The sequence below is a fragment of the Diabrotica undecimpunctata genome, chromosome 2 (genome assembly GCF_040954645.1).
Source record: "Diabrotica undecimpunctata isolate CICGRU chromosome 2, icDiaUnde3, whole genome shotgun sequence".
Lineage (NCBI taxonomy): Eukaryota > Metazoa > Arthropoda > Insecta > Coleoptera > Chrysomelidae > Diabrotica > Diabrotica undecimpunctata.
Window position 1 is genome coordinate 155,063,817 of NC_092804.1, and position 27,703 is coordinate 155,091,519.

A 27,703-nucleotide genomic window follows, 5' to 3' on the forward strand; every position below is an offset into this window, starting at 1 on the left:
AATATAATCTAATCTAAAGTAGGATAACTATTGTTTGAACACTTCCTGCAATTGAAAAAAAAATATTTACTTTAAGTAGTTTAAAAAACTATTACAGATAGATAAAGAAAATCTCTAGTATTACTACCGCTTATATAAATATACACGCGTTAATTTTAAACTGCATAGTTAGAGTTAAAGTTATCCGCCGAAATGGATATCGCTAAAGAACATAAAAAGTTAATAGACCGTATTGCTAGTGAAAATGGATTCAACGATTATGAAATAATAACCAGTTCTGGATCAAGTAAAGGAGACAACTTTTATGGAGTTCTTACTGCGATTACCATCAAAGACAAGAAAAAAAGTTTGGATTTGATTTTGAAGTCTTCCCATACCAATAAGGGTTTTAGAGAAGCTTCACCAATTAACGACATTTATAATAGAGAAATATTCTTGTACGAACGTGTTTTTAAAGAGTTTAAAAAATTTCAAGAAGAACACAACATTGAAGGTAAACAACATTATTTTTTAATACTAAAGAAACATTTATTTAAAACAATTTTATTTTAATTAAATTAAAATTAATTTAGGTTATATAAATATATGTTTTTTTTTGTATGATAATAAATCCGAATACACTACTGCCCAAAATTAACACACCACATTAAATGTACCATAAGTTTGAAGCTATTTTTCTTCTGAATTCATAAAGTGATTTTGATGATTTTTTTCTCATGTTATAGGTCTATTTCTAATACATTTCTGTATTACTGTTTGCTAACTATTAACGTTTTACCCTTCACGGAGTGTAAAAATAAATTTGTGTTTTTTTATCGTAATTTGCAACACCCTGTGGAATTTATTAGAGAGAAATGCTACATATTATTATTATTTCATTATTTTTCAAGATTTTCGTAAAAAAATATCTCAATATATTTATCATCAAAAAATATACATAGCTTTAAATATAACAAGTTTTTATCACCATTTAAAGTAAGGAAAATACTACTTACATAAACTTTATTGACATTTAATACAACTAATGCCTAAAAAAATATAACCTAAATCAGTAGCGCACCTAGAATTTGCCTCTGGGGTGGGTTTTGGTTGGTCACCAAAATTTTTTTTATGATGTTACCTCCATTTTGAGTCTTTACAATGTATAAGTAAGAGTATCGGAATAGGGTCCTCCTGGGGGGGTGGGGGTTTTAACCCCCAAACACCCCTCGGTGCGCCACTGACCTAAATGATTTTTAACAATTCTCACTCCAAAAAACACTCAATAACGAGTATTTCCACCTCTACATCTAGTTACTTCTTCACAACGACGAGGAATACTTAAAATCAAGCAGCGTATTTGGTCTTTATCAATTGCATCCCAAATTTCTCTTACCAGAACTTCTATGCCATCAAGAGAGACAGGTGGTCGGCTCCTAAGTTGGAGATTTATAATATTCCACAAATTCTCTATGGGATTTAGATTAGGGCTGCAGGGAAGCCTGTTCATGGTTTGTATTCCAGCCTCGTCCAAATAATCATCGACCACACGTGCAACATGGGGTCGATAGTTGAACTGTGCTGAGAATCTATCTGAGCTATATAAGCAATACTTCGTTTCATCAGTAAACAACACGTGCTCTTAGTCATTGACATTCCAGTCAAGGTGCTCTCTGGCAAAGTCTGATTCTATGATGGTTTGTGTTTACAACTGGTGCTCTGACTGGTATCCTTACATGCAGATTCTTTATTATTAAGACGTCTAGGAAAGGTAGTTGTTGATTACTTTCTAATTCCATCGTAAACTTGATCTTGGGATGGATACTGCTAATGTATTCTAGAAATGCAGTAAGTTTGTCTACTCCATGTGTCCATATGATGAAGATGATATAAAGAAAGAAAACGGCGACATTGGATATACAGTGTATCGAAAACCAACTCACACTGACAGATACCTACATGCAGATTCACACCACCATCCTACACAATTGAATTCAGTCATAAAAACTCTGACTATAAGATCTGAACGACTAACAGACGAAGAACACAAGAAAGAAGAAATGCAGAAAGTTACAAAAGCGTTAAAAAACAACGGCTTTTCCACACACAGAATCGAAAATGCACGAAGACCACAAAAAACAACAAAAGAAATAAAAGAAGACGAAAAACCGATTGCCAAAACCACTCTACCGTATATTAAAGGCACAACAGAGAAGATAAGCAGGGTCCTGAGAAAACACAAAATAGAGACTGTCTTCAACACCGACAGAAAAATCGCAAACATATTACCATCTGCCAAGACAAAGATTCCCTAGAAAACCAAGGAGTATACAAAATTCCCTGTGGAGAATGCGGTAGAGCCTATATTGGACAGACAAATAGAAGGATCCAAGTAAGACAAGAAGAACATCGCAATGCCATCGAACGAAAAGAAACGACGTCATCCCTAGCCCAGCATTCTTTAGCTACAGGACACAAAATTGACCTCAAACATACGGTAATGTTAGCGAATGTCGAAAACAAGAGAAAACGAATTATCAGAGAAGCCATAGAAATAGAAAAACAAGAAAATAATTTAAATTCTCGAGACGATGCCCAAAGATTGCCAAAAACATGTAAACCAATTATCCCGAAGAATAACGCAAGAACGGAATCGACCAAGACCCTGCCCACTGACCTGCGCACTGGACCAATTGGACAATATATATATATATATATATATATATATATATATATATATATATATATATATATATATATATATATATATATATATATATATATAAATATATAGTTAAATATATGTGATATATGGGATAGTTTTTTAAACTACTTAATGTAAATATTTTTTTTTTATTGCGAGGACGTGTTCAAACAATAGTTATCCTACTTTAGATTAGATTATATTTTATATAAGAAGTACAATCAGATAATATACTATATATATATATATATATATATATATATATATATATATAAATATATATATATATATATATATATATATATATATATATATATCTTTCATAACTTAACTGGGAAAAACCCTGTGCTAAGGAACTAGCATTTCCAGTTAAACAATTGTTATTTTTACTAAATAGTTTATAATCAAAATGTTTATCCAATATTTATTTATTATAGATCCCTTCGAAAGTGTACCTAAATGTTATTTATGCTCTACTGAAGATGGACTTGAATGTTTAGTTATGGAGAATTTAAAAACACAACATTACGATTTGTTGGATAAAAAAGTCCCAATGAATCCTGGGCACATTAAAGCAGTTCTCATTGAGTATGCTAAATTTCACGCGGTTTCATTTGCAATGAAACAGAAAAACCCCGCATTATTTAAAGAATTGGCAGAAGATAATCCAGATAGCCCATTTGAAAAAGAATATAACGATGAGGATAATCCAGAGAAGTTTGAAAACTTTTCGGCGTCTACTTTATCTGATATTTACAAGGCATTGGAAGATGATCCAACGTTAACAGAACATCTGAAAAGATATGAAGAAATTACAGGTCCTGAATATGTAGCTAAACTAAAAGCACCAGAAAACAAACTTGTTATAACACATGGAGACTGTTGGTGTAATAATTTTATGTTTAAATACCAGGTAACGATTTATTTTGTAATATAAAATAATACAAAAATTCCTAAATATTCAATGCAGATATATAGCGATGTTACATATGCAACCAGGCATAGGTGCAAATTTAAACAAAGTTCATATTGTTCTTCTTATTTTCTTCTCATTGTTTAAGCATCGTTTTGTTGCTTCTTCGTTAATCTTATTCCAGTTGTGATTTGTTTCTTGCCATTTTTACTATACTATTCTTAGTCATTCAATTTGTATGTTGGTTCCATTCAGTTTTTTGTGTTCTTGATAAATTCCATGCTGTGTCTCTGAAGCTTTTTTTATAACAGGAAGTACTTTTATTTTCATTGTTTCTCATAATCTTTGAGTTAGCTTCGTAGAATATCATTGTGTTTACTCTGTAATAATAACTGATTTGTCCAAAGAGAATATCATAGATATCCAAATTATCTGATGGCTTCAATTATTTATTGTTTGGTCTATTTTCGTATTTTTTAAATCATGGCCAGATAATTTAGGTTATAGATACATTATTTTCATCACCTTTTCAGTTGTTTTGTCTTTATTTGCAAATTTTGAAATCAATGTTGCTTTTACATAAACTTTAAAGTTATTTCTATAAGAGGTGATGTAAAATTGGCAAAGCAATATGTCAAGGTCGTCTTTGTTTTCTGCCATGTTTCTGGCATTAGCTGCATAGCAAATATTTTTTAATTTCCTTATAATGATCGGTTTATTATCATTTAAGTCGGTTGTTCCATTGCCCTTCTCTAAGTTCTATGGAAATCAATGATTTTGTTACTCCTTTCATCCATGTATTCTTTTCTTCTGTTTTCCTGTTGGTGTTCATATGAGTTCTGTGCAAGTACATGCCAGTAACGAGTTTTTTCATTCCAATACCATATCTCTTTCTATCCAACTTTCTTAATAATTTTATTCATGACTAAATTAAATAACAGTTTAATAAAGAACTTGTGTTTGTTTTTATGCATTTGGTTATATCAGTTCGTCATCTAGTTCGCCAATTCTTATGTTGTCTTTGTATATATTTTTTACCTATTTTAATGTTTTAATAGTATGATTTTATTATACAATAAATGTGTTAGGTCTTGTATTTTTACTCGGTCAAACGCTTTACTTAAATCTTTTAGGCAAATAAACAGTGGATTTTCTATCAGTATGAATGCTGGATCGTTTTACAATCGACAAAGTTTGTATTTTGTATAATGATCTTTTATATTAACTTTTAAAGTTGTTTAATAAAAATGTTTTCAAAATAGTTAACTCTTTTTTATAATATGGTTATTGTTAACAAGATTTTGTTGTCCATAAAATATTGTATGTATGCATTTAGTAAAGCTCCTCTGCTTTTTATTCTCTTAACGAATATGCATGTTACTTGGAATTACTATTCCTAATTGGCTATATATTAAAAATTTATTTGCTTCTACTGGCATTACCCTCTAACATATTTGATGAACCAAGACGTTTGTGATTTGAGCTTTTGTAATATTTACTCTTATAATGACGTTATCAAACCAAGCTTGCCCAGTAAAAAATTATTGTCATTTTTGGAATTTGCTAAAGCTAGACTCTTCACGTCGGCTAATATTTGTTTAGCATAATTTACTTCATTCGTGACAATATAATCTAGCATCGATTTTTGTCTTGTTGTTAAATTTGAGTCCTTCTCAATTTCTCAGACAAGAATGCTACCATTGATTCCCCAGTACTATTTTTTACAGTTTCATTAAACTATTTCTTTAATTCTACTTTTTATAGTAGGTATTAAATTTGGATAATATCACAAGACTTTGTTCTTTATTTCATCGGTCATGTTTTTCAGTTTTTTATGAATATATTTCCTCTTTTCCTTCAAGTTTCAGATTTCTGGGCATATAGAAATATGACTTGCATTTATTCTGGATTATAAGACACCCCATGTTAGGGTTCTTGTGATTCTATTGTCCTAATGAATCACTCCATATGTTCTTCCTTCTGTTTTTCATACTCATATGCGCTTTCTAGTGTATTCCGTTCATTAATTAATTGCCACAATCACCGAATTATCGAAATCTACCTGATTTTCTATGTGAACCAATTTTGTACTCATGTATATGTTTATACTTTTTTTTTTGGGAGGTGAGAATCTTCAAAAGACCTCTGGGAAGGTGTCCCAGGCGTGTTGGATTCGGACTACTACCCCTTACCGTAGTTGACCGTCTACCAACCAAACTCACCCCCTCTTTCTCCAACCGACGAGCCTGGGAACGCTCTTAGCGAGCATTACCATCTGACCCGTCAGCTTTGCTCATAACTCCCATTTACTCATGTATATGTTTATACTACCTACTTTATAATAGTCACATTTTTGCCAGCAGCAAAACTACAATATTGCTTTCGTTTATTTTTATATATTTTATGAATAGTCTATTTTCCTGCAAGCTCATTTAGGAAATCTTCTTTCCCAATTTGGTCATTAAAATACCTTATTACCAATAGTGTCAATATGATTATTATATTTTTCTTAACTTCATAAAACTTTTCCTTCTGTACATAAATATTATTTAATACTTTATTGATAATCTTATGATTATAACTTAAAATTATTATTTATTATTACCAGATTTCGTCATACGGCTCACACTTCCTTTAAAGAAAAAATTTACTCATTGAGCTCTAGTGCGACTCTTTCCGTGTTATCGAGCCCTAGGTGACTTAGTACGTTGGAGTCTCTCTTAAAAGTTTTTATACGCATCTAGATGACGAGAGGAGCACAGTTTACTACATGGTCTTATACAGGTGTTGACTTAAACCCTAAGGTTTTCGGAATAACGATAGTAGTAAATAGGACATTTACGAGGTCACATGGGCCTCAAATGATGACATGGGCACCCAAGGAAACCATTGGAAAAAAGACGACTGGCAAAAAACGGAAAAGGTTTGATAAAGCATGCTAGGAGATTCTGGAAATAAAAATGAAAAAATGATTGAAAATGCTACAAGACTCCACAGATGACAACAGAGCAGATTTAAACAGAACAAGAGCACAAACAAGGCGACTATTTAGAACTAAAACGAGGAGCTAGCTAGAACAGCAAATACTGGAAATGGACAGAAGTGGCGAGATCAATCAAATAAGGAAATTCTTAAGTGAAGTGAAGTCAGTCAGAAAAGGTGCAAGTGTTGGAGTAACACAGCCTATGAGAAATGAAGTAGGTGAACTTATAATGATAGAAACGGAAATCTTCGAACGGTGGAAGGAATACTTTCAGAATTTACTAAATATTGAAAGTGAGACGGAGGAAGCAGATATTACGTTTCATTCTGCAGATATCGAAATACCAGCTCCAACACTTGAGGAAGTAAAGAATGCGATCGCGTCTCTAAAAGACCATAAAGCACCACAAAATGATGGCATAAATGGAGAGTTGTTAAAAAAAAAAAAGAAAACCTTTTACACCAAAAATTGTATGACATCATTCTGAGAGTATGGCAACAACAGAAAATGCCTAAAGATTGGAATGGAAGCGTTATAATTCCCATATATAAGAAAGGTATATCGCTTATTAGCACATCATATAAAGTGCTATCGATAATCTTGCTAAAGAGACTCACACCATATTCGGAAGATATTCTGGGCGACTACCAATGCGGCTTTCGTGCTGGAAGGTCAACTATAGATCAGATTTACCAAGTGCACGATGTGCACCAAATTTTCATAGATTTCGAGCAAGCATATAATTCCGTAAAAAGAAGCAAATTGTGGATTGCAATATTAGAAATGGAAATATTAAGAAAATTAGTTGAATTAACGCAAATGTGCAAGATATGCACAAGTAAAGATAGGAAGCAGAACATTGATGCCATTAGGTATAAATTCAGGACTTAGGTAGGGCGACCCGTTGCTGTTCAATTTTGCTTTAGAATATGCAATAATATGAATATCGTCTGAGCTCACAGGAGGATTTGCTGATCAAGGATCAAAACTGTTACTAGCTTTTGCTGATGATATAGATGCAGTCACGCATTTTACAGGAGACCTGAGAGAGGTGTTTTCACAGCTCGAGGAGAAAACAGGTAGTCTAGGTCTCCGAATAAATGAAGAAAAGACGAAACACATGGTAGTAACTAAAAATCCCACACCAAAAGTTAGGTAGAACATCAGTTAATGATTACATCTTCGAAGTAGTAAAGGAGTTTAAATACCTGGTGGCGTTAATCACAGCGGAAAACCACATAGAAAAAGAGGTCTCAGCAAGGATAGCTGCGGGAAATAGAGCAATATACTTCTTTTCAACATTATTGAGATCGGAGCTGCTAAAAAAAATCCAAATTAACAATATACAAGTCGATTATTCGCCCGAATTATTACATATGGTACTGAAACATGGACTCCCAACCAGCGGGAAATCAATAAGCTTCTAGTATTTGAAAGAAAGGTTCTCAGAATAATATTTCGCCCCCAAAGAAATGAATTCACAAGGGATTGGAGAAGACGCCGCACTGCTGAATTGGTGACTCTGTATGGAACTTAAAACATAGTTAGACATATTAAGGCAAATCGAATAAGATGGGCACGTCACGTGGTATGATCAAAGGATAAAAGAATTTTAAAAACAGTGTCTTTTAAAAGACCAGATGGTAGAAGATCAGTAAAAGACAGAAGGATGATGTTGAAGCCGATTTATCTAAAATTGGAGTACAAAAATGGAAAATAGAAGCGCAAGATCGTAGAGAATGGAGGGCGATAGTGGATGCGGTGAAGACTTATCACGAGTTGTAAAGCCAATAAAGAAGAAGAAGACAAAGTAAATAGAATAATAGGTTCTATCTGGGTATTTTCCATTTCATACTGTCTCCTTATTTGTATTTCTTGATCTCTATTACACTTGGCGATCTTTTCATTGTATTTAACCCGCAGATTATTGTTTTTAGGTATCGCCACATCTATAGGTTGTTTGCCTAGTATGTTTATTAACTGGTATAAGATCCTGTCGATTATGCGCCACTGATTGGTCTGTGAGTACAGTGCCGTCCCAGTATAGCTTGTAGTTGTCGTTTTCAAGCATTGATAATAATATAGATGGTCGCTTTGGAGAAGTCTCAGTTTGTTAGCTAATTCCTGGTGAATAATCTTTCCTACTGAGTCACGGCGTTCTTTATACTCAATGGCAACAAACGTCTGGCAGCCCTTAGTAAGATGTTGAATGATTTATTGGGCTTGGCAGTAATATTAGCAATTTATTTTGAACTCAAAAGGCTTTTACAATATAGTTCATGTAATTTTTAACTGGAATTAAATGATCCTGAATGGTAAGGAGAAAACCTTCTGTCTCTTGTCATCCTTTTTAATGTCAACCAATCGTTCGACGCCATATAGTCGACATATTCTTGGCTAATCTAATTGAGATGTCGCCCATGCAGAGCTTCAGCTATCCAGGTGCACATTTTTTCTTGCTTGGAGAGGTGGTTTACGCGCATTTCTTGTTTTATCAGTTTAAGCAGCATTTAGTCATAAACTGCGCAAACTGCGCGTTGTGAAGTAGATATCTTAGCCTGCGTTTAAAATTAGGTTCTGTTATCCAGTTGCTCTCCTATGTCAATATGTCCTCTTTGTGAGATGTGTTCTTGCTTTACGCTGAAGACTTTCTATATCCATTTTTAACCACTTTATAATACCAAATGAAGGGCCTGCGTAGCGCAAGCGGTAGGATGTTTGTCTCGCACGCCGGTGGTCCGGAGTTCGAATCCTATCGCCGGCAAGAACAACTAGACATTTTTAAAAATGTCTATAGGCCCCAGGTCGACTCAGCCTGAATAAAATGAGTACCTTGGGTAAAACCAGGGGTAATAATAGGCAGTTGAAGCGTAGCACTGGCCATGTTACCTTCCTTGTATACCGTAGGCCCTAGATATAGCAGACTACCCTGCTATACTCCCAAAGCCGCGAAGCGGTATAAAACGGGAGACTATTATATTAATACCAAATGAATAGCTGCGTACGTATTTAATGCCTTGTAAAATTTTTTATATTAAAATATGACCGATTTAGCTGTCTTACTCTTCGTACAAACTCAGAAGGTAGTTCAGTTTTTATTAGTTTATGGTCAATTTGTCGCGTTTGCTGTACTCCAAGATATTTGTACATATTAATTTAACCCATTGTTTCGATGTTTTGGCCATCTTGCATATCGAAACCTTCGGGCTAAACCTTTCTCTGACAATATTTAGTATACAGCACTTTTCTATTCCAAAATTCATAATATATTATTTTTAAAAGTTTCTACAGTTTTTAAAATGTGATCTAGGTGGTTTTGGGTGAAAGCCATTAGTTTCAAATCATCCATATACAACAGATGAATAAGCTTTGCCATAATAGTATTGTTATTTTTAATGCTAAAACCTGAGTTTAGGAGTTTAGTAGCTGAAATAGTGGATTCAACGCTAGACAGAACCAAATTGGACTCAATGAGTTACCCTGGAAAGAGCCCAGTTAATTGGGATATCTGCATTTTCAATATTGTTTTCACCAGGTATTTGAGAGTGAATTTTAGTTTTCCACTCCATCATTATATGTAAAAAATTTAGTATATATTTTCAATATATCTATAAACCATATATGCGGCTTCTTATGGTCAATAAAGGCAGCAAATATGTTCCTTTTTTGGTGTATGCCTGGTTGATCATTCTTTCTATTGAGGCTCTATCTTATTGTTTAAAACACAGTGTTGGTAGGTACGCGGGTTACACAGAATGAATATGACCAATTTGTACAAAGTTGGAAGACAAGTAATTGGCTTGGCTGGATCTTGGGTTTTATTTTGAGATAACAAAGATAACATAATTAATTAACGTTGACAAACATTCATAAACACTCTAAAACTTCTTTAGCCAGAAGTTTTGAATTCCGTCTGATCCAGAAGATTTTCAGTTATGAAGCTCTGATATAGTATTTGAGACGTCTTTAGTGGTAAAAGGTTCGCAAGGAATATTATTGTAATGCTGACAGTTGTTTATTGCGTCTTTAATCCATCCAATATTGGTATTATGAGTAGCTGGCGTTAAAGGTTGATTTCCCCAAAGATTATGAATTTCTTCTTGGCTTGGGTATGATTTATTTATTTTTATTTTCCATCTGCTTAAGCGGACGAAATAAATTAAGAGTTTTTATTTTAATGTGTCCAAGCATCGTTAAGCTCTTTTATGTTCTGGAGCATGTCCTGAGTGTCTTAAAGTAATAAAAAAAAATCTTTAGCTCTCTTGATGATTTATTATATTAATATTACTAAAACCTACTTTTAATAAACTACATTAGCCGCGTAAACTTCTAACCTCAAAATAATTTGTATTGTTAGTCCTTAGATTGGTTTTTACGAATCTTGTTATGTTTTATATTTGTACTTACCATAGATAAATAGTACAAACAAAAAATTTAGAAAACGTTTGCAACTTGAACATTTTGACAATATCAAAATTAATTTAAAAGAAAATTATTTTATTTTAATTTAAAGCTATTTAAAACCAAATTTAAATTTTATGTTTCTTCTAGGATCCCAATAATAAAACAAAACCCCAAAGTCTACGTATTATAGACTGGCAAACATCTGCCCTTGACAGCCCGTGTGCGGATATCTGTTATTTTTTGCTTGTTAGCAGCTCTGAGGAGGTTCTAGATGATATTCAAACCTACCTAAAAATTTACTACGACAAACTGGCTTCGCAACTTCGTAATTTTAATTTGGATCCCGACGAATTGTTTCCTTTCTCTAAGTTTTCAGATCATTTGAGTCTATATATGTTACAAGCTTTGTTTTTTGCATTCTTAGTTATGAAAATATTGGTAAGTGACAATGAAGATATACCTGATCATGTAGAAGCTATTGATAAATCGGGTGATGCTATGAGTATGTTGAGTTATGAACCGAAAGATTTTGATGAGTATTCTAGAAGATTAAAAATTATAATAAAATTTTTGGTTAAAAACCAATATTTGTAATATAAGAGTTATAAGTAAATAAAATATATTTATTAATTTTGATTTATTTTTATGTAGAACTCATTAAAATAAAATTCTAGATTTTAAGTACTGCTGTAGTTATATTATGAAAATTTGAAAATTTGTGTAAAACGTGTTTCTTATTTAACCCATGTTTAATTACCCATTGATCTTGTCTAACTATCTTATATTATCTGTCATCAAGTATCTATTAATTTCCTAAAGTAGCTGATATATCACCTACTTATATCTTCTGGGGTTTACTTCTATGTCTTTCCATTTGCCTTGGTCTCCTCTCTATTACTCTATTTGTCTATATATTTTAAACTATGCTCTCATGTACCCAATTCAAAGCCATTTTTTTTATTTAAACACAAAACCACATCAACCGCGCAGGGTTATTAATGGATATAACAAATACATGAAATATTACATTAAATAAAATTGAATAACTTGATGTCTTTTAAATAGCTTAACACTGTCGAAATTTTTTTGGTGAGACTGTCTTGAGATCATTATCTGTGAATCCGTGGGATCTTCTTTTTTCCTTGAATTGAGGACAATCAAGCAGGATGTGTTTCACATTCAGTGGGTTAGAGCAGCTGGAGCAGATAGGTAGTGGTTCTTTTGTTATTAGGTATTTGTGTGTTAAGGCAGTATGGCCAATTCTTAAACGATTAATAATGACTTGGTTTCTTCTGTTTAAAGGAGTCTCCAGGACATCAGTTATTTTTGGGCAAATTACATTTAATTTAGTACCTAATTTTTCCCAATAATTTTGCCAAGTAATAATACAGTGGATTTTAACCAGGTTTTTAGATCCGTGTGCGGATATGTCTTTAATTTTGCAGGATGTTTTGAGTTTATTCGACTTTTGTTAGCCAGTTGGTCTGTTTTTTCATTTCCGTAAATACCTGCATGTGCAGGTACCCAAATAAAAGCCGCTTTCTTTCCTAATGATCGAAATTTTTCTAGTTCGTTTTTTATACTCTGTATAATAGGGTTGTTGGTATATATTTGTTTCAGTTCCAGTAATGCATTTAATGAGTCTGTTACGATAATGCACTTCATGGTTCTACTTTTTTCGAAGAAGATTAGGGCTTCCAAAATAGCTGTAGCCTCACCTGTTAGTATACTGCAGTTGGTTGGTATCGATATACTATGAGAATTTTCTTTACAGTAGTAGGCAGCAGCGTGACCATTTGGAGTTTTAGAGGCATCGGTAAAGATTTGCAAATAATTAGGATAGTGGTCTAGAATTTCCATGAATAGAGATTTAATTATTGTGGAATTTGTAGTTGATTCGGGATACTTGGTAAGTGTTACGTCAATAGTTAATGGGTGGCTTGTCCATGGGGGATATATTGCATTTATATTTAGCGATACATTGAGATGATTCATATCGAAAGTTGTGAGCTTTATTCTTTCTATGAGGAGTGTAGAGTTTTTGGTCTTATTGTTAGAAGGAAGTTCAGGATTGCAGATGTGGAAAAATACAGGATGCTGTTTCTGGGATGATATCTTTGCAATGTAGTTCAAGGTTAGTTGCTGTCGTCTTATATGTAAGGGAGATTCTCCAGTTAGAACTTGCATACTACTAACTGGACTAGTTTTAAAAGCTCCCAGTGCTAATCTCAAAGCTGTAGATTGAATACTGTTTAGTTTTTTTAGAGTAGTTTTACATGCAGCATCGTAACATATGCAAACATAGTCGATTTTAGTTCTAATGAGCGATTTGTAAAGCCTAATTAATATTTTATGATCAGCACCCCAAATTTTGTTGGATAATATTTTGAGTACCTATATTTAATCTCTTTTGACAGGAAAGAGCCATTTTATTTAGCACTTTTTTAACGATTGTAACTTTGTTTCATTGGAAATGTTTCTCTCTGTTTCTCATTGTTATTTTTAATTCTGCTTCGCAGTGATATGACAGAATTTTCCCTAAAACGCTTCTCTGAAATTTTTTTAAATAGGAATTTTATGGCGACATAATAACTGCCTTATATTATAGACTTATAGTACTGTAAAAAGATACTGAAAATATCAAATAGGGCGTCGTAGAAATCAGAAAAGTAAGACGGAAATATGAAGAATTATTAGAATTAGTGTCAGGAAATACATTCTACTATAGAGAAACACCAACGGGCAAAACAGGCGGTATTGGATTCCTAATCAACAAGAAACGGAGAAGAAGAGTAGCAGAAATAACTAGTATTTTGAATAGGGTAGCTAGCTTAACTTTACAACTATCAAAGAGATACAATATACAAACTATACAAATTTACGCCTTAACGATTACTTATCCTAAGAAATAGAGGAACTCTGCTGTTACATTAATAAATCATAAAATAGCAATAATAATTATTTAAAGTATTTAATTGGTTTAATGCCAAAGTATGAATAAGAAACGGTAAGAACCGAGTTAGGGGAAATACGTTGGCAAAAAACTATAAAATTTTAGCAGGCATATTTATGAACTGCCTAGGATCAATATGCATACCAGACCCCTGGAATACAGCAAATATAATTCTCATTCATAAGAAAGTTACTAAAGAGGATATTTAAAACTACAGGCCCATAAGTATATTATCAATTATATACGCGATATTCATAAAGATCATCAACAACGGATTAAAATGTGCATTAGATACTGCCCAGCCAAGACAGCAAGCTGGTTTTAAAAGTAGATTTAATACCCTGAATTACATCAATATACAGCTAAATAATATGAAATACCGCTAACATTAACCTTTACACATTTCAAGAAGACTTTTGATTCTATATATTCCAAGGCAGTATTAGAAGCTTTGACCAACCAAGGCAACAAACTGTACATAGAGACTTTAGCAAATATATACAGATAAGCAAAAGCTAAGGTAAAAATATATGAAAACACTCTAGATTTTTTCGCTGACTGGGTCATGCGACACGGAGAGCCAATACTACCAAAGCTCTTTACTGCAACTCTAGAAAATATAATCAGCAAAATAACCTGGCAGAACAAAGGCCTATCCATTGATGGAGAATACCTCAGTCACCCAAGATTTGCAGATGACATCGTTCGGATTGCTTATAATCCTATAGAACTAACAGAACTTATACGCCACCTAAATGCAGTTGACTTAAGAATAAACTGAACAAGAAAAAACCATGTACAACGAGCTAGAGGATGTCCAAGATGTAATAAACAACAACACTGCACGTGAGATGGTAGACATGTATGTATACCTGGGACAATTAATACATAAATCTGGTTCCTTACTCCCAGCAATCAATAAAAGAATTCAAATCGACGATTTCACTCCACTTGAAGCAAAAAGCATTCAACTAGTGGATACTATCAATCATAACATATGGCTACGAAAATAGGACACTAAAGGAGGATAACAGCAAAACTCAAAGTCACTCAAAGGTCAATGAAGCAATTCATGCTAGGTATAACAAAGAGAGATCAAAAAAGAATAGAACAAATTACACAAAAAACCAAGGTCACTGATGTAATCCACAGAATTAAATCTTTAAAATGGCAGTAAGTGGGGAATTTAGCGAAAAATTTAACAATAGATCGTCCACTAGAATTACAATGTGGTATCCAAGAGGTGTCAAGAAACCAAGAAGATGGAACTATGACATAAGGATAAGGAAACAAGCCGGTACAACATAGAACAGAAAAGCAAATATAAGACAATCGTGGGCAGAAATGAAGAACGCCTATGTAAAGGAGGTTGCACCATAATTGGTATAAACTATAATATGAGTAAAGCGGAAGGAAAATGCAAAAAAGTAAAATTAAATAGAGTATGCCAAACTGAAAATTAAAGAAGTTTGAAAATGGAACTAAGAAACCTCAACGCTAGAACGATCAATACTGATACTAAGAGAAAGTACAGACGTAGAAGAAAGGGACCATGTAAGAGAAAAGGACATAAATACAAATAACTCGAAAAACAGAAGCAGAGAAAAAGATATGGGGAAAACTAAAATTAGAAGATTATCAAATAAAATTAAGTAGCAAAATAAAGATAAAGTAAAAATAGTAAAAATAAAATTAAGAACTTGGTATATAAAAACCACACTAGTAGTGGGGAAAATAAAGGAATTACTCATCAGATGAGAAAATATGATCTAGATATCTCAGCGCTTCAGGAATTAAATTTAAAAAAGGAGGAAAAAATAAAAAAGAAAATCTTCACATTACATTAATTTGGAAAAAATAAGCAAGGCTATGATCAGTAAAAAACTAAGAAAGGGAGTCATGTACTTCAAAACAATTGTTCAAAGAATTTCATATATTAAAATCAAAAACAAACAACCCAATTTGTTATTAATAAACATTTATGCTCAAACAGAAGATGCAAGTTATAAAAAAAATATATTTTGCGAGCAGATAGAAGAGAATTGTGAAAACGTACCCAGAAACGACATTATGACGATAATAAAAGACTTCAACGCCAAGATTGGAAAAGAGGAAAATAATAGGGAAGTTGCAGGGCAAGAAACAATTCGCGAAGAAATAAATGTTAATGGAATAAGACTATGCAACTTGGCTTTGGTGACAAACACACACATTGCCAGTAAACAATTCCGACATAAAAAGCAACAAAATACCATGAGTACTTTCAGACCAAAAATAAGGTAACCAGATAGATCACTTATGTATTATAATATTATATATATATATATATATATATATATATATATATATATATATATATATATATATAAAGGGCTAACACAACATGTCAGATCATATGGGGGGAGAAAATAATAATATATTAGTGAGAAGAATATAATTAAGAATGAAAATAATAAGAACCCAAGCTCAAAGATATAAGAAACTCTGAAATCTCGATAAGTTAAAAACGCCTAGAAGACATCGCAAAGAAACTACAAACGGTCGAAATTGAAGATACAGAAACTGACTGGGATAACATTAGCACAAGCTTCATATAGGAGGCAGAGGAAACAATGGGTCAAAGGCAAAAAAGTTAATTAAAAGATCGGTTTGATAAAGAATGCACACCCAAAAACATAGAGAACAAACAAGCAAGGAGGACATGGATAAAAATTGGAATAGATAAAAAACCAAATTGAATACAAAGGAAAAAACAGGAATCAATAAAACTATATGAAAAGAAAAAGTCAAAGAATTAATGGATTAAAGAGCAAATAAAAGCAATAGAAGTAAATAAAAAAAACTGGAAAATCCATAAACCAATAGTACGACATAAAATCAGAAAATAAAACTAGGGAAAGCATTTCTCTAACGCGTATAAAATAAAACAATGCAGGGATATTGAAAAAAATAGTGATAAGGTATGAAAGAGATGAAGAAGAAAATAATGAAAAAGTTAAATCAGGAAAAGCAGCAGGATCTGATGGAGCTAACAATTAACTAATAAAAAATGGAGCACAAAAATTGATGCATCGGGCTTATAAATTAATAAAAAATATATAAAACTCCGAAAGTATGCCTATCGAGTGGATAAAGGGTCATATAATAACGACATATAAAAAGGGAGATACTAAGGGATACCAGTAACTATAGAGACATCATGCTTCTGAATACCATAAACCAAATTCTAACAAGCATATTGAGAAATAGAATAGATAAATACACCGAAAATCCACGAGGACAATACCAACAAGGCTTTAGAAAAGGAAAATCGAAAAAAAGAGAGAATTAATTACAATATTACATTCTTAATTTTAAATTAAATTATTAAATTTACTTAAATTTAAAAAAGGGCTAAATTAAATATTTAATATGACCCCACATTTAATTTTTCAGTTTTTAAGTTATTAAGAAGTGATCAAATGAGTATGATAACAGAAATTTCGACAGTTGTGTAATTTATATTATCTACTTGGAGTCATAGATCTTATAAACTGTTCAATTTTAAGTTAAAAATATCTTAGCAACATGCTTCGTGGTTTTTATGCTGCTTTCAGAATATTTTGTAAATTATTTTTGGATTCGAACATATAAAAATATACCCAGAGTGCCATAAACAATGTTTATCTTAGTAAACCCATTTCGAATGAGTTTGTGCAAATGTTGGCATTAAAAACCCATTAGTAGCTTTACAGTATTTTTGAGCAGTACATCTGGTAATCCAAGCATTGTCATGCATTTTATTTCTGCAGGAGAAACAATTTATCAAATGGTTTTCAAGCGAAAATACCTTTGTCTAAATTGATTTATATATAGTATTTACAGACAGCCTCGAGTTATTTGAATAAAAATCTATAGCTATTCTTTTTAGTTGCATTCAGTTAATATTTGTATATAATACATGATGATACGAAAAATATTGAAAAGCGTGTGATGTGTTCGAATATATCAACAAAGATAAAAAGGCATAATGATAATATCGATATAATATAATGATAGTAACGATTACAACAAAAATTGTAGTTAGAGTAAGTTGTGAAATTACTTTAAAATAGTCATATTGTCGACATTTTCCCATATATAACTTATCACTGTCAATGTGAAATTTGGATTTAACACAGCTAAAAACAATTGTTTGTAAAAAGTACAAAATTACTTTTATACATAAGTAAAGATAAATGTCGAGTCTTCTTTATGGGCCGAGCTCGATTATCGAGCGGTGGCTATCAAATTGGCTATAGTAATTTTGTTGACGGCAGCTCGGAAAAGAGATGCAGAGGATCTGTTAAACCAATCTCTCAGGTTTCTAAGCCATGACGTTCTTCTTCGATCTGGCCCTCTTCTTCCGTCTACCTTGCCTTACCTTGTATTATAAAATGGAGTATATTATATCTCTCTGGGTGGCACATAACATGGCCAAAATATTCAAGTTTGCGATTTTTAACTATTTTGACGACTTCCGTAACTTTTCCCATCCGATACAAAACAACTTCGTTACGAACTCTATCCACCCAACTTATTCGTAGGATTCTCCGATACACCCAGATTTCAAAGGCTTCCAGTTTCTTGAGAAGTGTATCCGTCAAAGTCTAAACTTCGACACCATACAAATGTCGAGTGGCAATACCAATTCCGGAGAGTAGGTTGTTCTCGGAAAACAGAGTTAATTTTGTGACACTAGGGTAAAAGCTGATCTGTTTCAATAAATCACACCGTCCCTACGAGCGCCATTATGCAGACGTAAAGCCACATCTTTGCATTACTCGGGTCTTAACAAGTCAGGGATTTAGCTAGTTTTGAGTTATTGATATTATAAATATCACGTTTGCTTCTTGTCCAATCTTACTAGCAAAGTAAGGAAAGTAGTGCAACTTACAACAAGTGAAAATAACTGATATGGTAGGTGAAACCAGTCCAAGTAATGGTCAAATTTTGAAAGAACATAAACTTAACAGAAAGACATTTTTTTTTATTTATCACTTTTTACTTAAGCGAAATACAGTGGAAACTTTTTAAATAAGAAGAAAAAATTTAAATCAATGATCTTTTTTTAAAATGGTTTAACCAGTCGACTGTATGGTGACATTTTCTGACAGTAGCTGTGTGTTGAGGTAATTATCACCCCATGTATTTATTATAAAATTGAGAAAATATTTTATTTTTACCTGCAACCTTGAAATTTTAAATCATGGTTATATTGTTATATATTCTTTGTCAAATTTATATCGTTTAAAAAATTTCTGTTAAAAAATTCAATGATTCAAAAAAGATAATAGAATTTAGTTTATTAACCAAAATTTTTGTTGGAGATACAGAATAAAAAAAATTACAAAATTTATACAAAGTAAATAAGCACTTTTATTTGTATAGCATAATTAACAATTTGTTTCACATTTAAAACAAAATATACACAATGTTCAAGACAAAGAAAAATTTCCCCTTTCCCCAATTTTTTTTACCCTTTTTGTCCTTTCCACGGGCACTTACTCCACATCAAATCTGGAAGTTGTTCGTTGCTTCGTGTTGGGAGGTCCTTGAGTGTCCTATCCGCTGTCATTCCATTTTAGTTTCGCTCTTATGTCTGATGATTTCTTTGATTATTACTTCGTTTTTCAATATATTGTTTAATTAGTGCCAAACCAAGTTCTTTAGAAAAAATCTACGTTTTAGTTTTTCAGTTAGCTTTTTCAGTGTTATGTTGATAAATAACATAACTATTTATTACTGCATTATTAAGCAGTAAAAAAATGTTAGAGGCAATAGCTTGCTATTACGAGACACATTATATAACAAGGACATTTCGTCACCCATATTCACGGGACCTTTGTGTTATTATAAAAGTCTACAATCTCAGGTTTATTTGATTTGTGGTCAAACTCTGTACCAAGATGAAGTGAAGAAGCTACCTACAATAGTTTATTTTTCTTCGGGACAAAGGACACCAAAGAAATGTCTTTTTTTTAATCCGAAAATTGTGTGGTTTTCAGTTGTGTTTTTGGAATAATAATTTTAGGATTGTCGGTATTTCCCTCTTGTTTTTACGAATAGTAGTAACAGATGTTAACCGATGTTCACTAAGCAAATGTTCCATTACCATTATGCGGGTAAACCAGTTGTCGAATATAATGTTGCGGTTAGTAACACATATTGGATTTACAAGCCTGTTTACTGAATGTATAGCTGCCAATTTATCTACTATTTTTCGTTCTTCTCTATTTTCGATATTAACGAATCCTAGGCACTTTAAAAGTAATATAAATTTTTACAGAAACATTGTCAATTCCTCAATCGTGTTCTAGTTCGCCTACGAATTGGACGAGCTTATCGGCGAAGCGAAACGATATTAAACGGTATTCAAAATTAAAATTAAAAAGACAGTCAAGATTTGATTTCACGTACAAAGCGTCTATGTATCTGTTTATACGTATTTCGCCTTAATAAGGCTCATCAGAACAGCTATTTATAGGCGTTCTTAACGTGAAAAATAAATCTTTCCTGTCTTTAAGAAGCAACACTAAAATGGCTTCGAAACGGACGCAATAGCGACATCTGATAATAAATCCGTAAAATAGTTTAGAAACACAATTCAGATTTCTGCCTTAATCTGAGCCTTCTAAAAATTGCAAGCAAAGCAGACGTTGATAAAGATGTTAATAGAGACATGGGGAATCTAAAATTTACATTCCACGACATGTCTCCTCAACTAAGCAGAAATCATTAGCGAATTGGTTTCTTCTACTCATACAGAGTAGATCCGAATAAAATTAAAAAGACAGTCAAGATTTGATTTCACGTACAAAGCATCTATGTATCTGTTTATACGTATTTCGCCTTAATAAGGCTCATTAGAACAGATATTCATAGGCGTTCTTAACGTGAAAAATCTCACATCGTAGCGATATAAAAACCAAAAAAATAAATGCATGTGCATTGACAGAACATGCAATAACGTTGAAACATGAATTTAATTTCGAGGATTCCTGTATTTTGGCAAAGGAAAAGAACCATTTAAAACGTGTTTTCTTGGAAATGTGTTCCATGAAATCTAGTACATCTTGCATCTATAAAAAGTCACACATAGATAAACTGAGCAACATTTATTGTTACTTACTGGAAAAACATCCAAAATAAAATTAATATCTACCTGTACCCACACAAATTACACTTATATGCATAACATGTTGCATACCATTAAGACAGGTTTAAAAATTAAAATCACCTAAGATGGGCCTCTAGTATTTCTTAAAAAGAAATATAATATTAAGTACACCTAATTACTTTTTAATTATAGGATTTTTTCTTTTTGTTCTCTATGTGTCAGAGTTAAAACACACCAGTAAAAGATGACAAACTAAATTTTTACTATCTGTACCTAAATTTTAAAGAATTTTAGAATGTATTTTGTCCACTATTTTATATTTTATATGTGTGTTATTAATGTTGAGTGTCTATGCTTTTACAAATAATCTCAACGACTAGTAAGTTGCACTAAAGATTTGTGATATTTTATAAATATTTACATTTTTTTTCTTATTACAGTATCTTGAAAAAGGAATAAAACCATTCCGAAAGCTAGACAAAAAGTCATAAGAGTGTTTCATTAACATCCCGGCCAATTTTCTGACTGCAACCCTAATAAACTTTGTTGTTAGTTTATATTGACAGTCACAAATATCCAGTATTTCTTGTATATATATATATATATATATATATATATATATATATATATATATATATATATATATATATATATATATACATATATACTTTTACTTACTTAAAAAAGGCAACATATGCAAAATTTACGAACAAAAATTTGATTTATAAGCTAAAACATCTTCATACTAACGAAAATGAGACAAGGAAGTCTGACTAAATGACTGAAGACTGAAGAATGACTGAATTTGTTGCGTTCGGTTCCTTTTAAAACATTTTCCATACTACTTAAAATAGTAGACACTTTTAATGGGTGTTTTTATTGAGTGTAGTTATTTCATAGTTATATCTACGGTTCTATATTTCAAAACGATAAAGAACAAAGATTTTTTGTCACTATTTTTTCAAATGAAACAAAAGGGATTTATTAGATTGAAACAAGTCGACGTGTCTGATCCGTTAAAAACTAGGTTTATCAGTGTCTTATAAACAGGTAAATTACTTTTTCAGATAGCATCTTCGAGAAAAAGTTAAACCTTATGGTTTAGTATTTGGTCGTGATCAATATTGAGTTTTTATTGCCGTTGGATATGTTAAACGTCAGGTTCACCTATATTTATAGAAGTAGATAATGATTGTAATAATATAGAATAGAATAGAATAGAAATATGCTTTATTGTCACTGAAAATTATACAATTTTATGGACAAAGCTTACAAAAAGTAAAAAAAAATAACAAAAACAATTAAAATTTACTAAAATTACATAAATGGTCAATATCAAAAAACATAAAATAATAAAATATACAATCCATTGCAAAATTTAACTAAATTGCAAATTGCATAATAAAACCTTACGAACTAGTTTAAGAATAAGTTTAAGATGCTGCATGTGATAAATATATATAAAAATATTTTAGTTACTTGTACCTGGACGTACTGTAATTTCCTAGTTATTGGTTAAGAAACTTTTCCACCGAATAATATGATCTTTCGGATAGATAGGCTTTTGTCAATTTACGAAACTTAAGGAAATAAGTTGGAGATTTAAGTTGCAAAGGTAGATGGTTGTATAATATTAACACGTTAAGCGTTTTGTGTATAAAATATATACACAGTAGTCTGGTCCAGGGCGCTGTATGTATAGATTTTATTCACGAGGCATAGCTGTATTGTAGGCCGTGTGTATGCGATTTCTGCACAGTTAACGTAGGTATCTTTAGGATATGTATTGGTGCGGCGCTACATTACATCAAATTTTCAGACAAATTGATTTTGTCAATAATTTTTTTTACAGTTTTGTTCTGACGTTTTTATTACAATAAAAATTATTAATTTTAAAGTAAAGTATCTATGTTTGTACTGATAATTTGTTTATTGTGTACAAATTACAAATTAGGTAAAAGTAGTTCAAAATAAAACAAATTTACACATTCTAAAAACAAAAAAAAGATTATAAAAATCATTTCAGTAGATACTGACATCAAATAAAAACTCGTAAATAAAAAAATATTAGATATATCAATTATTTTGGTTTACACACATGAGAATTGAAAAAGCAGTCTATACAAATAGGTGGTTTATCCGGACATGCTGGACAGATATATATCACTTGTTTACTGTGAGCAGCTGCATATGTTCTGTTATGTTGTCCTGTTAAACGAGTGTAACATATTTTACACCGCTTCCGTTTTTGTGTCGCCTTAAGTTCATGTTTTTTTAGTCTATTATTGTCTATAGTTGCAGAAATATTGTCGACACCTAGTAACTGCAAACACAAATTTTCTCTAAATGTTGTAATTGACATACGACTATCACGTACTGAATTATGTAAAATCCAGGCATTAACTACAGCAGTACCTGTTAAGGCCTCAACTGCAATTTTTCTGAACCATTTAATTGTTTTTAGTAAAGCAGTAGAGTAGGATGAAATCTGATCCGACACGTCAATAAATGATTTGGCAGAATTGTAAGAACAAATAGCAGTAGGTTTATTTCGGACACCTCCTTCTCTTGCACTAACCTCCGTTATTTCATCTCCGTGTTTAGTACTTATAAATAAAATGTCTCTTTTGTCCTTCCACTTAGCTACAACTATACTATCCTTCTCTTCTCCATAAATTTCACCCCTTTTAAGTTTTTTTTGGACAACTGCCACTGGATTTTCCTTGCGGTTACTTCGTAATGTGCCAACCAAATGTGTACTATTTGCAATTAGTTCTTTAGCTAATCCGACGCTATTATACCAATTATCAGCGAACAGTGTACTGCCATCTCCCAGAAGTCCATCCATAAGTTCAAGAACTATTGTATTGGCTACGGGTATACCTATACTTTTATCTAGTCCACAATAAATCTTCATATGGTATGTATAGCCACCCTTTAGACATAACTTGAAAACTTTAAACCCAAATTTGTGTTTCTTCCCTTTTATATATTGACGAAATTATATTCGTCCTCGAAAAGAGATCATGCTTTCGTCAATACATATGTTTTCACCGGGTTCCATCCACATTTTGAAATTTTTATTTAGAATATCAAGTAGGGGTTGAACTTTATACAGCCTACTTCCTGAAGGACACTCCTTATTATTGGAGAAATGCCACATTTGTAGTAGTAGCTTAAAGCGATTTCGGCTTATAACACTTGAAATTTTATTTTTGTAGAGCAAAGATCGTTTTCAATAATCTTTTAGGGTTGGTTTTCGATCGAGTCCCATCCAGAGGATGAATCCTAATTTTTTTTTTATTTCTGCTGTATCTGTTGGAGTCCATTCATTTATTCTTGAGTGTGGACCAATGATTTCGTTCGTAATTTTTTCTACAATTTTTTGATCAGCATAAATATTTGTCTGCAAAACCATTAGTTCAAATATCTCATCAGTTACGAATTGTTGAAATGAGTCTAATTCAGTTTTACCTTGCATTTGAATGGTTATTTCATCAGGAACTCCTACAGGTTTATTGAAAACTAAATTTTTAAAATTTTTAATGATACTTGCGGTACATTTTCAGAAACATTGACAACTGAATTCGAGGAACATGCATGATTTGTAGTTGATGCAACTTTTCGTCTTTTCACTTGAAGAACTTCTTCCTCTGATTGGGAATCGGAATTTTCAATGTTTTCATTTTCGGTATAATCGGGATCATCATCAGAATCGGCAGGAAATGGCTCTATACTGCTCGTATCTGATTCAGAATCAACTAATTCTTCATCACTTATGTCCATATTGTTTATCTCTTGTAAACATTCCTCCATCAGTAGTTCCAGTCTTTGCCTTTCTGCTTTCTCACGTTTGTAAGACATCTTTTTACAACAAATACTGCTATTTCTCACTCAAGAACACAGTTCAGAACAAACGTAGAACCCAAACTATAATACAACAATATGCTGTGCCCTGTAAAATATAAATGACCATAAAAAGTGCAAGTCTGTGCAAGTTTGACCGTCCAGCTGTGGTATGCATAATACCTATTATACACGGGCGTAGTCTTATATATTTTAATCAGGCGCCGCCTGTATATATTTTATTCACACTTTTAATTGGCTTAATCTTAATGATTATTATTTTTTTTTCTATAAACATGTTCCTAGAAATATGATCTAAATACGATTCAGCTATAAAATTTTTACGGCGCCACGGACCCAATCGCAAAATATAGTTTGGCACTTAATGTGTTAAGTAACATAGAAATACAAATACCCATTATAAAGTAATATTATTTAGAAAATATTTTGTACAATTATATAGGGTAGCAAAATGAAAAAAACGATTAAAATATCAATTTTATTAAAAAAACTTATGGAAGTAAATCAACTAATAATATGTTGATGATCATCGGTGAACAACAAACTCTGGATGCGGCTGGGCTCGCTTTTAATTATACAGGTATGGTCAGAAATTGATGGGGATTTTTTTTGAGCTATTCATTTTTTCAACAAAATGTCAACATGTTCCTGTTACCCAGTTCCATACTACTAAATACAACTGTCGTTTGCCTGCAGGGGTCTTTATTACAAGAAGGGTACTTTTTTGCTTATTTTCCTGAACTAATTATATTCACTTTGCATTGAAATAAGAGCAAAACTTATTTAATTCAATTAAAAATTACTATCGCCTTACATAATGAAAGAAACACTTTTTCATTATTAGAGCTCGGAAAATATTCAAAATGCATATTAAGTGTATATTTGCATATTTCAGATAAATTGTATAAATGCATATGCATTTATTAAAAATGCATATTTTCAGGTATACCACAATATAGAGAAATATCTGAGAACGAAAGTAATTTATTAAGGTAAGAAAAAACATCCCTCGGAACTACCCCTTATTGGTATTAGCATAATATGACAATATGAACAGTAAAACGCGATAAGCCGGTTACCGGCATTAAATAAACTCATTAATTATAAATCAATATGGTTTTTCTCGTTAGCTTAACAAATAACAAATTACCAGAATTTTTATTAACAAGAGATAAAATGCAATTGTCGTTCTGTCTGTAGCTACAGTTAGTTCAGTTTGGTGTATTTTTTCGGGTAATAAAATTGTGTTTAAATGTTAACCAAAAGTATTTGAAAATGCCAAAACTTCTGAAAAATTGGATTATTATAAAAACAGAGTTCAAAATCATTGATGACAACCATATATTAATAATAATAATAATAATAAATGTCTTTATTAACAACAGATTAAATTTTCTTTACAGCGAAATATAATATCAGTAGGGCGAGATTCAGTTTGTGCACCACAGTGCAACACCGGCACACAACTGCTCTTCCACCTAACCCCCCGAAAATAGGATAGATAGACTATATCTAAATAACGAAATTGTATTTACAATAAAACATAAAAATATTAAGTACATATTAAATTTATAAATTATAAACTATTTATTATTTTTTTTTAATTCTTAAATTTTTAAATTACTGTTCAGCTAACAACTGCTCATAAATTAATCTCTTGAACTTGACTCTAGACAGATTTTTAATATTGTAGGACAAACTGTTAATATTGCAAGCAATTGAATATGAAAATGAACGTTTAAAAAAGGATGTTGTATGTTTAGGTAAAGTGAGGGTATTCTTGTGTCTAAGATTAAGATTATGAACGTCCGTCCTATAAGTTATTCGATTGTACAGGTATGGTGGAACTCTCCGTGAATGATTTTATGGTAAAAACATAAAGCATGGAGTTTCCTGATGCCAAAAATCAAACGCAAACAAGAATTTTGCAATTTCTGTATTCTCCATGAATCGAATTCAGTGAGACACGCATTGTAAAGCACGTCACAATAATTTAATTTTGATAATACCAGAGCATTACATAATAATGACTTTGTGGCCCTACTTAATAAATTGCGGCTTTGATACAGTAATTTTAAAACGGCGTAAGCTCGTTGTAAACAAATACTTACATGATGTGTAAACCTTAAATCTTCGTCGAACCAAACCCCAAGGCTTTTAATCTTTTTGCTAAAAATTAAATTGTCATTTCCTAAGATAATTCGATTGGCATAATTCTCTAAAAATATTTTCCTATGGAGATTCCTCCCAAAAATGATACCCTGAGTTTTTGATGTACCTATTCAATTTTAAACAATGATTTTGAGAAAAAATCTGCAGCTGAAGAAGGTCATGATTTATTGCATTTACCGCTTGATCACACTTATTTGGATAAAATGACATAGAGTTGGGTATCGTCTGCATAATAATGTGAACAGGACAAAAACACAGAGGGAAAATTAGATGTGTATATAGAGAATAAAATTGTACCTAATATAGATCCTTGAGGCACACCAGTATTAAGATCTAGAAATGAAGAAATATTTTGATTAAGTTTTACTGCTTGACATCTATTAGAAAGATAGGATTTCATTAGATCAACTGCTCTCGCTTCTAGACCAATATATTTTAAAATAGAGAATAACAAATTATGGTTAATTGTATCAAAAGCTTTTGAGTAGTCTAGAAGAATTAGAATTGATATTTTGTTTTGGTCATAGGCTCTAAAAATATCATCTGTAATATTTAATAAAGCAGAAAGACAGCTATATCTGGACCTAAAA

At 31.8% G+C, this 27,703-nt stretch overlaps 2 protein-coding genes across 2 annotated transcripts in view; both read left to right on the plus strand.

The window, feature by feature from the left end:
• Window positions 1–27,703, plus strand: part of LOC140435099 (tachykinin-like peptides receptor 86C) — a 951,389-nt gene that overhangs the window by 388,249 nt on the left and 535,437 nt on the right. The window lies entirely within an intron of this gene.
• On the plus strand, window positions 137–11,619 carry LOC140435093 (uncharacterized). Its single transcript, XM_072523797.1, has 3 exons — window positions 137–493; window positions 3,121–3,596; window positions 11,131–11,619. Exons 1-3 carry the CDS (start codon window positions 193–195, stop codon window positions 11,575–11,577), a joined length of 1,224 nt encoding a protein of 407 aa, XP_072379898.1. The 5' UTR covers window positions 137–192; the 3' UTR covers window positions 11,578–11,619.

Bases quoted from the DNA above. Each gene is read 5' to 3' on its own strand.
- LOC140435093 (XM_072523797.1), top strand. From the start codon at position 193: ATGGATATCGCTAAAGAACATAAAAAGTTAATAGACCGTATTGCTAGT. The intron at 494-3,120 runs GTAAACAACATT...TATTTATTATAG, and splicing joins AGAAGAACACAACATTGAAG to ATCCCTTCGAAAGTGTACCT. The intron at 3,597-11,130 runs GTAACGATTTAT...TGTTTCTTCTAG, and splicing joins ATTTTATGTTTAAATACCAG to GATCCCAATAATAAAACAAA.